The following is a 10,296-nucleotide window of genomic DNA, read 5'->3' as shown; positions in this document are numbered from 1 at the left end:
AGATTCATCAACAACCTGTGATATGAGATGACAAGCCTTGCTTGCGGAAAGTGAACACGACTTGAAGCACTTACTGACAAAGATCTAATGCTACAGCCTTCAGTATGGACCACACTTCAACAAAGAGAAAACAAGTCCTCACAACTGGAAAAATAAGCAACATTACAATAAACGGAGAAAAGATTGAAGCTATTAGGGATTTCATTTTTCTTGGATCCACAATCAACACCCATGGAAGCAGGTGTCCAGAAATCAAATGATGTAATGCACTGAGCAAATCTGCTGAAAAAGATCTCTTTAAAGTGTTAAAGGGCAAGGATGTCACCCTGAAGACTAAGGTGCTCCTGACCCATGCTCTGATATTTTCAACTGCCCCATGTGTTTGAAAGCTGGACAATGAATAAGCAACACTAAAGAAGAGCTGATGTCTTTGAATTGTGGTGTTGGTGAAGAATACTGACAATACCGTGGACTGCAGAAGAAGAAACAAGTATGTCTTGGAAAAAAGACAGCTGGAATGCTCCTTCAAGTCTGAAGGCCACACTTCATCTCCCTACTTGCTCATGTTGTCAGAAGGGATCATTTCCTGGAGAAGGAAATGCTTGGTAAAGTAGAGGGGCAGTGAAAAAGGGGAAGGCCCTCAACAAGATGGATTGACACCGTGGCTGCAATGACGGGCTCAGGCCCAGCAAAGATCGTGAGGCTGGCACAGGACTGGGCAGTGTTTTGTTCTTTGTACGCAGGGTCACTATGAATTGGCAGCAACTCAACAGCTCCTAACAACAGCGGGTATCTTATGAGGATTAAATGAGATGATGTATGTAAAGTACTTAGCTCTGTGCCTCAAAAGAAACACACAGCGTGACTGATACTTTCAGGAAACTGCACACTTAGTGTGGGATCAAGGAATGAAACTCAACCAACCAATGATAAGTTTTCTTGCTTCAATGCAAGTAACATTCAAAACTGAAAAGCTACTGGGGAAAAAGACCAAAAAGCCCAAATGACAGCTACCACCAGCCATGGAAGGGGCTCCCCATCACCTGAAGCCCATGTCTGCCTTTTACCAGAACCATGTACACTCTTGCCTCTTGCTCAATAATCTGACGAGAGAGATAACTTACTAAGAAAAGTTCAAACCTGAGCCTCAACTTTGGATGTTATAAAGGCAGAAGGGGAAATACATGCCCAGGATTTAACAAGCTGAGGAGAAAGGATCCAACTCCCCAAAGGTAAATGAAGGAACCTGGGAGGCCCAGTCAATACGAGCCTTTGCTGTCTCAGGGAGCCCACGTGGTCAGGTTAGGTCACATGTCTACGGTGGACCCTGTAATGTGATGCTCAGGTGGCTGGGTGGTCCTGGCTGGCACCACAGAGCATCAGGGCTGCCAGGGGCCTCACACACTAGCTCCACACTTTATACAACACACCTCATTTAATCTTCACAACGACTCTCTGAGGTAGGTTCCCTTATAACCTCCTTGGTAGGCAGATTTCTAAAGCCATCCCCCCAAGATTTCCATCCACTTTATTCAAACACAAATCTAGGTACTGCTGGGAACAGACTTTGCAGATGGAATTAAAGTTGTGGACCTTAAAGTAGGGAGATTATCTTGGATTATTTGGGTGGGCCCTTAACATTAGAGAAATTTCTCAGGATAGTCAGAGAAAAGAAGCAGAGGAGAAAAGCAAGCTAAGGAGAGGTGAAGCAGAAGGGAATGCCAGACAGATTCAAAGCACAAAAAGGACCTGCTGGCTTTCAAGAGGGGTGGCGGGTGGAGGGTGGGCATGCAGAAGCCAAGGAATGCAGGTGGCCGCTAGTGGTAAGTACAACCCCAGACTGACAACCAACAAGGAATGGGGACCTCAGTCCTATAACCACAAAGACCCGAACTCTGCCAATACCCTACACGAGTGTGGAAGCAGATTCTTCCCTGAACATAGCCCAGCAGCCAATACCTTGCATTGGGCCTTGTGAACCCGGAGCAGAGGAATCAGCCCAGCTAGCCTTGACTTGAGATCTACAGAATCAGGGGATGGTAAATGTGTGTTTGAAACCACGACGTCATTTTTTATGGCAGCAATAGGAAGCTAACATGACCCCACTTTGCAGATGAGGCACCTGAAGGTCTCAAGGTTAGCTTGCCCACAGCTAGTTAGTGGCACAGCGAGGGTCTGAACTCCAGCTGTCCAACTCCAGGGCCCTTGCGCATACCCACACCACCTCCCCATATCCCCTCCTCCAGGTGGTAAGATGTTCCCATAGGTGTCCAGCTAGCTCCATATTAAAAAAAAAAAAAAAAAAAAACACCACCACACTCATTGCTCTAGAGTCTATTACAACTCATAGTGAGTGACCCTATAGGACAGAGTAGAATGCCTCACAGAATATTTAAGGTTGTATATCTTTGCAAAAGAAGACTGCCACATCTTCCTTCCTCAGATCAGCTGGTGGGTTCAAACTGTCAACCTTTTGGTTGGCAGCTGAGCACTTAACCACTGTGCCACCAGGGCTCCTTAGCCCTATATTGGGAATGCAAATTCTGAAGAGGCTCAGAGACCTGCCCAATGCAGCTGCCAACTGCAGCTGTGCAGTTTTATCCAGGGAATCAGCAACGGCTGGAACAACTCCAGGTGGATAAAACCAACTTATCATCATTCCATCCAGCCATTATTCCACAAATAGGCACGTGAAACCTGCTGAGAGCCAGACGCTGTGCTAACTGCTGGGCCAATTTGCCCACCCCCTCCTGAGGCCTCCCTAAGTCAGAATTTCAAGTCTTTTAGTAAAGAGGAAGAAGAAGAGGAAGAAAGGAGGGAGGGAGGGAGGGAGGAAGGAGGAGGGAGGGAGGCAGAGGAAGGAAAGATGAAGGAATGAGAAAGGAGGAGGAGGGAGGGAGGAAGAAGGAGGAGGGAGGGAGGAAGGAGGAGAGAGGAAGGAGGGGGGAAGGGGAGGAGGGGGAGAAGTCAAGGAGCAGCTTCAGATGCAGCTGGGTGAGGGAGGCTGAGGAGCAATTAAGATACTCAGGCTCCCAAACTAAGCCCGCCTTAGCAATGTCCCAGATCGGGCGGCAGTCCCAGGGGCAGCTAAGCTGACAGTGAAGTGCCTCACCTCGGAGGCCAGCATGGGGCCCAAGCTGCAAGCCTGCGGAAAAGGTGGCATCCCGGCAGGGGCGAGAGGGCCCACACCCAGGAATCGCCTGTTAACTGTCAGCGGCCTGCTTGTTCCGGATTCATTTACTGTATCCAACAGTGCAGTTCGGCACTGACCAGGAATCTGGGCGGAGAATGCCACCGAGCGGGTTCCAGCACCTTCTGCCCACCTTTTCAGCCGACCCTCGTTTGACTCTTGGGAGAACAAGGAGGACCCCATTTTCTGCTTAGATCTAGAGGACCAAGTGAAAAGGAAATTTTATTTCAAATCCAACTCAAAGTAGGAAAGATAGTCAAACAAGGAACACAATCTCTGAGCAGCTATTTCCCCACTCGGTGTCTTCTGAATAAGCATTTTACTCTTAAAAAGAAGGGGGGAGGGGAGGCTCAATTCACATGTGTTTTAAATGCCACAGCCCATTAAAAACAAGATTGTTAGAGCTGGGTATGAGGGGTGAGAAAGCACGCCGGCTGACATGCAGACTCAGAAAAACACCAACGCTGAGAGAATCAAATCAAGGCCTCGAGCCACCTCCTCTCCACGGAGGGTTCAAACAGGAGAATTTATTTTGAATCTTTCCCCTATGAGAATTTGTCATTTCCAGGAAGCTGGAAGGGCTGGGCATGGTGCCCAGTTTCACCACAGCCAAACAAGCAACTTCATTAAGCTTCGTTAAAATGGGCCTGACTCCTTCATGTGGATGCAAAGCGTGGTTTTGGTAGCAGGGCCTCCACAAGTACCGAGAAGAGACAGGCACTCGGCGCAGCAGCTGGAAGCTGCCCTCCAGACGCTGGCCCCCTCCTCCTGAGCTGGGAAGAGCCTGGGCAGCAAGTCTCCTGTTCGGGGCTCACCAGCCTCCTGAGTGCTTCACCGCCAGGGGCTCTGCCATCAAGTGGCCGCCTGTGCGGAATTCCACATGGCACTGTTCAAACGAGGGACGGCAGATTCCATTTCAGCTCAGTCCGCCCGTGTTTTTCTAATAAATGTGCATGTGGACAGGCATTTTCAGTGAAAGTCTCTGGTATTTATGAGACTTGAAATGTTCTTTGGAAATATCCCAGTTCAACTCTTTCAGAATTCTGTTTCAGAGTTATCACCATCACCACCCAGAGAAACCCAAACCAAACCAAATCCACTGCCACTATGAGTCCAGCTCATGGTGACCCTACAGGACAGAGTAAATCTGCCCCATAGGGCTTCCAAGACTGTAATCTTTATGGAAGCAGACTGCCTCATCTTCCTACCATGGAGTGGCTCAAAAAAACAGATAAATCAAACTCACTCCCATCAAATCTATTCAGACCCACAGCAACCACCTTTGGGTTTCTGAGGTGGTAAACCTTTACAGAAGTAGAGTGCGCCATCTTCCTCCTGCAGAGCAGCTGGTGCATTTGAACCATCAACCTTCTGGTTCGCAGTCAAATGCCTTCCTTAGGTACTACATCATTAGAGCTCCTCATGGAGTGGCTAGTGAGTTCAAACCACTGACCTTTTGGTTAGCAGCCAAGTGTTTTTTAACCACTGTGCCACCAAAGCTCTTTACCCACAGAAAAGACATTTAAAATAGCTCCAAATTCTATGGTTCTGGGCTTTTTATTGTGAGGTTGGGGAAGGTGGGGGGCTACAGTCATGTTGCCACGGCCTCCTCTGATTAAACCCAGCCTGCCGCTTTAGAGTGAAGAATTGGATTTTCAAACCGTGTTGCAAAGTTTTCCTGGGTGTAACTTGCCAAACACACATCACTTCTTTAAGAGGTCCCTGGGCTAAAAGAAGCCAGAGCTGACAGTTTTAATAAGTCAGGAAAGGAAATTGGGAGTCATTTTGCACTGAGTCGGCGGTGGGGGCTCTAAATCAGTGTAACAAGTCCAACCTGAAGCTACCAAGGGCCTGCTCCTGAACCCCCTAAACAGGCATGGACAAAAGCGTTGTCCTTAACCCTCGCTCAGTCCCCTGACCACCGCTGCTGCTTAGTGCTACAAGTCAATTCCAGGAACAGGGCAGAACTGCCCCATAGTTTCCTTGGCTGTAATCTTTGCACCAGGTCTTTCTCCTGTGGCTCCGAACTGCCAACCTTTTGGTTAGCAGCTAAGTGCTAATGGTTGTGCTAATAGGGCTCCGAGACTACACATCTTCAATGGCCTTTCATTTGCAAGGTTGGGGAGGGGAAGGCTGTCCTGTCCTGCTGACTCCCATTGCCCCTGTGGGTCCAGTAATTCCTTGGAACGCATCATAAAACTCAGAGAGAGTATAAACGACTTACCACTACAGGTTTACTAGAGTCAACAGGATACAAGCAAAGAGATACACAGGGCAAGGTCTGCAAAAGCTCCCAGCATGGAGCTTCCAGATCCCAAGGGATTCGCTACTCTCCCAAGAGCACGGGTTTTAGCCAGAAGCTCTCTCACTCAGTGTTCAGGCCTTTTAGGGTCAGTGGGACACATGCAACATCCTCCCTTCCTAGAGAGGGCGTTAGGAGGTGATCAGGGCCCCAAGGCAGCATCATGTCTGTGCTTTTTGTGGAGCATGTAGCCATTTAGCCTGCTGACCCTAATAGGACCTGGATTTGGCAGAGGGCGCTAGAAATACAGCTTTTGCCTCCCACTTCCCCACCCCCAATATCCTTTCTCTCCAGTACTTGTTTGAATACCCTGGCAAGAATGGGATCCCAGGACATATAGGTTTGTACTGTATGGGATGTTGTTATGTGCCGTCGAGTTGGACCTGACTCATAGTGACGCCTCCTTGGGTTTCCAAGGCAGTATCACTACGGAAGTAGATTGCCCCATCTTCCTTCCGAGGAGTGGCTGGTGGGTTTGAACTGCCAGCCTTCTGGTTAGCAGTCAAGTGCCTCAGGTACAGCTATATATTTTTATGGCTTTCTTAGTGGAGTGGGAAAGGAGGTAGGGCAGGGATGGCATTTTATAGAATCTGGATATGTGCAAGAAATAAAATCAAGTTTGATCTTTTATCTTCAAAGGGTATGGAGTAAGAAGTAGTGGAGCAAAGTCTAGGAACAAGAAGGAATACAGGAAAGGCCAGAGGTTTGGGCAAGAGGAAGATGGGGAGGCAACTGGTTGAATGCTTTGAAAGAAGGGGCAGGGTTGGAAAGCCACTGGGAACAGAGGAAACAACAACAAAAAAAATCTGTCTTAGTTTTGGGAAAAGGAATTGAGGAAGAGGACAGTGAGGGAAAATAGCCCTTTCCTGCTGAGATGAGACCAAGTTGTCCCTTGATAGGTGGGAATCAAAATTTTGAAATGCTAAGGGCTTGGAGCAGGCAGCTGGGAACAGGTGAAGAGCAATACTCAGGAAGGTGTGTGGAGGTGGCAAGTCAGGGACCAGCTAACATTAACCTAGCCAGCCAACTGTCTCCTCCGTGATGTCAGGCACCAGCTGGCCCAAGGACAGGATATAGCGGTAGAACGTCAGGTTCTAGCTTTGACTCCTAAGGCACTGCCAACCTTCTCTCCTGTCCCTCCACCTTGACTGTACAGCAGGAATTAGCCTTAAATGCAATAATGGAGACCTGCCTGTCCAGCAAAACCAACCAATCCTACCAACCAACCCGGCCTGGCCTGATTTACGGTTAGTGGGAGCCATCTGTTACTCACACGTTTGGGCCAAAGCTGCAAAAATGGGAGCTGTGATCAGCATTAGTTGGGAAGGGAACCAGGTAGTTACTTATATGGAAATTATATTGAAATCAATCATCAATGTATCTATACAGAAAAGATTAAAAAACTGCAGTGAAAATACAAAAGATGTAACATTTAATAAAAGAAAATAATCTGTGAACTGTTATAATGTGGGGATTCCAATCAATGTCATGAAACAAAATGTGTATGGACTGTTGAATGGAAAATGAATTTGGTTTGTAAACTTTCACCCAAAATACAATTAAAAAAAAAGAATAGAATCTGTAGGTAAGAGCATGGGTTCTAGAAGACTGCATCAACCGTATCACCTAGTTACCGCTCTAGGATTCCGTTTCTTCCTAAGTGAGGGTAACACTTGTTCCCAGCTCACTGGCTTGTGTGTACTTCTATATATGAACTGTACTTCATCTATACAAAGAGTGAAAAACATAACATACTGCTGTGTTAGATAATGACCACATGCCACTTAACAGGTAAATGTAATGCCTTGGTGAGGAGGACAGTGTGGTGGTTAGGAGTCCTGGCTTGGGAATCGGGCTTACAATCCCTGCTGTTCTCCTGCAACCACAGGAGCTCTGGATGCACTTCTCTGAGCCTAGGTTTCCTTTTCTGTCCAATAGGAATAAACATAACAGAGACACTTCTCAGGGTTGTTGTGAGCATTGGAAGAGCTGAGGTGTGGAAAACACATGACACTATTTATTCAACATGTATTGACTGCTGTATGCCTGCCTCTGTTCCAGGTGTCGGGGGCACTGTGGTGGCAGATGGATCCCGGGGATCCAGCTTGGCTGGGTCAGGGTCGTCGGGCACAGGCAGGTCTCCAAGATAGTAAGTTCTCTGCTTTCACAGAGCTTCCATTCTAGTAGGGGAGGCTGGTGGCTGACATGTAAATATACACACAGGGCATTTCAGACAGCGCGAAAAGCACTTCAGAGGCAATACAGCAGAGGCAAGATGGAGAGTGGGGGCTGTGTGAGAACAGGGGCAGGGAGGGGCTCTCTGAAGAGCTGACTTTTTGCTGAGGCATGACTGATGAGAAGACCTGGGGGAGGAGCATTCCAAACGGAGAAAATAGCAGGAGCCAAGGTCCTGAGCATCTGGTGAATGGTTTGCACATCAACACGTAACTCCTGTTTTAGAACAAACACCAAAGCACCCCGGAAACATCTGCTTTCTCAGGCAGAGGTGGGCGGGGGCGGCAGGGGACCCACCTCCTCCTTGGCCAGGGCTTTCAGGTGCTCCAGGATCTGTGCCATCACTGTCTCGCACAGCTTGTTGTTTTCAGCCAGGAACTTGGAGTCTCCCCCGTAGAGGCTGTCGTTGGAGTCCACTGAGGGAACAAACGAGCCATGAGACACACCCAAGCCCACAGCCATCCTGGCCATGGAATCAGTGTCAATCGTTGCCAATCGGTGGCAGCAGATGGCAGGAAATCATGGCAGGCCAAACGGAAATGGCTGAAGCTACCTGCTGAGCTAGGGTGCTGGGAATCACAAAGAAGACACCTGGCCTGTTGGGTGGTCTGAGCCAGAGGCCCAGTTGTGTGGGCCTCTTCCTCCCCATGCCTGGAGGGGACAACAGTCATCACTATCACCATGGCCATCAGAGCAGCTGCTACTGCCAGAGTGTCTCCTGTGTGCCCGGCACTGGGCCAAGTGCTTTTACATGCATAATTTCAGAGTCCTCCTAATCAGTATGGATGGGCAAACAGGCTCTGAGGCACTGCCAGCTGGGATCCAAAACTCAGAGGTCTGATTCTAAGACCTGAGCTCCTAATTACACCCCTTGCTGCCTGCCCTTTAACCCCTTCCTCAAAATAGCCTTGAATGGACCATAAAACTTTTCTAATCAATTACTTTCAAAGCTTAAACCTCTTTGAAAATGTCACAGACTGGAGGTCTTTGACTGATCATTTCCGGTAAAAATCACTGCCCAGAGAAAGCCCAGCCCCACTAAAGACAGCCTCAGATTTGATTTCCCTCCCTTCCTTCCACCCTCTCTTTTTACTAACTGACTTTTCATACCAAGTGTGATATACTATGGATGTCTTAGATCTCTAGTGCTGCCATAGCAGAAACAGCACAAGCAGATGGATGGTTTAACAGTTTCTCTTTCGGTTCAGGAGGCTGCAAGCCCGAGCTCAGATTGCTGCCTCGAGGGGAAGACTTTCTCTCTCCGTGTCTCTTGTTCCTAGGAGGATCCCATCACAGGGACCCTGGGTCCAAAACTCGCGCTCCACTCCTGGTCTTCTTTCTTGGTGACAGGAGGTCCCTCTGCGCTCCCTTCTCTCTCCTTTTATCTCTTGTAAGATAAAGGCATTGCAGGCCACATCCCAGGGAAGCTCTCCTTACACTGGATCAGGGCTGTGATAGGATTAAGGATACCGCAACCCATCCTTAATCTTAATCCTTTTACACCTGATTGGTTTATCACATCCCATCCCATCATGGGCTATCTTACATATCTGCCACATTACATCATTACATAACTTCTAAACTGGTAGCATAGTGCCTAAGGCACTTGCCTGCTAACCAGAAGGCTGGAGGTTCAAACCCACCAGCCACTCCTTGGAAGGAAGGTTGGGCAATCTAGTTCTGTAGTGATATCACCTCAGAAAACCAAGGAAGGGTCGCTATGAGTCAGGTCCGACTTGACCGCACACAACAACAACAACAAACCACCGAGAGTCATGACCCAGCCAAGCTGGCATACATTTTGGGGGACACAATTCAATCTATGACAATGGGCAATCATACTGTATGATATGCTGCTTTGCACTTTGCGTTTTTTACATCGTAAGAGATCTTGGAGCTATGTCCATATCAGCATATACTGATCCCTGTGTTTTTAGTGACTGAAGAGTATTCCGTTGTATAGAAGGACCATAATGCATAGAGTTGGTCCCTACTAATAGACACTTCAGTTGTTTTTCTTTTTCTTTTTTTTTTTCGGCACAGGCCAGCCTGCTGCAAAAGCCTTAGAGACCATAATGAAATCATGACTTTTGCCTTAAGTCCATCTTTCCTCCACGTCTACATGAGTGTAGACACCTTTTCTTCCCCAACCATGTTTTGCTTTCACCTCAGCTTCCAAACACTGACTTGCATGTCATTTCAACTTGATGTGCACAAACAGCACTTTCTCTGAGGAGCCCAACTCAACATCACAACCCACAGGCTTCTTAGGTGCACACACAACACGGAGTGCTCACTAACAGAGGAAGTTGCAGGGGCAGCGATTCGTGCTGCTGGTCTGGTGCAGGCCTAAAATTGGGCTAAACCACTGGCACACTTACTGCCTAAGAACAAGAACTAGGTTCCTTGCTCCCCAGCTTCTGTCACTCGGTAATCACTAACTCGATGTTTTACTATCCATCTGAGGACTCTTCCAGGGAATACTCTCCCAGCCGACTGTTTCCTTGGCGATTGCTCCTTTGGCTGGGCAGCAGCCGGTCCTGAGGTTGGATTTTTTTTTTTTTTTTTA

General features: G+C 48.0%; 1 protein-coding gene across 1 annotated transcript in view; it reads right to left on the bottom strand.

Annotated features, from left to right (window-relative positions):
- Nucleotides 1-10,296, bottom strand: part of VPS35L (VPS35 endosomal protein sorting factor like) — a 221,075-nt gene that overhangs the window by 2,465 nt on the left and 208,314 nt on the right. The window contains exon 28 of the mRNA XM_007954736.2: nucleotides 8,025-8,143. Within this exon, the coding sequence (XP_007952927.2) occupies nucleotides 8,025-8,143 (119 nt within the window). The remainder of the gene's footprint in view (nucleotides 1-8,024; nucleotides 8,144-10,296) is intronic.

Source organism: Orycteropus afer, unplaced genomic scaffold (assembly GCF_000298275.1).
Source record: "Orycteropus afer afer isolate SDZICR_OR568_19922 unplaced genomic scaffold, OryAfe1.0 scaffold00470, whole genome shotgun sequence".
NCBI classification, from domain to species: Eukaryota; Metazoa; Chordata; class Mammalia; order Tubulidentata; family Orycteropodidae; genus Orycteropus; species Orycteropus afer.
This window is presented reverse-complemented; position numbering and strand designations above follow the sequence as displayed.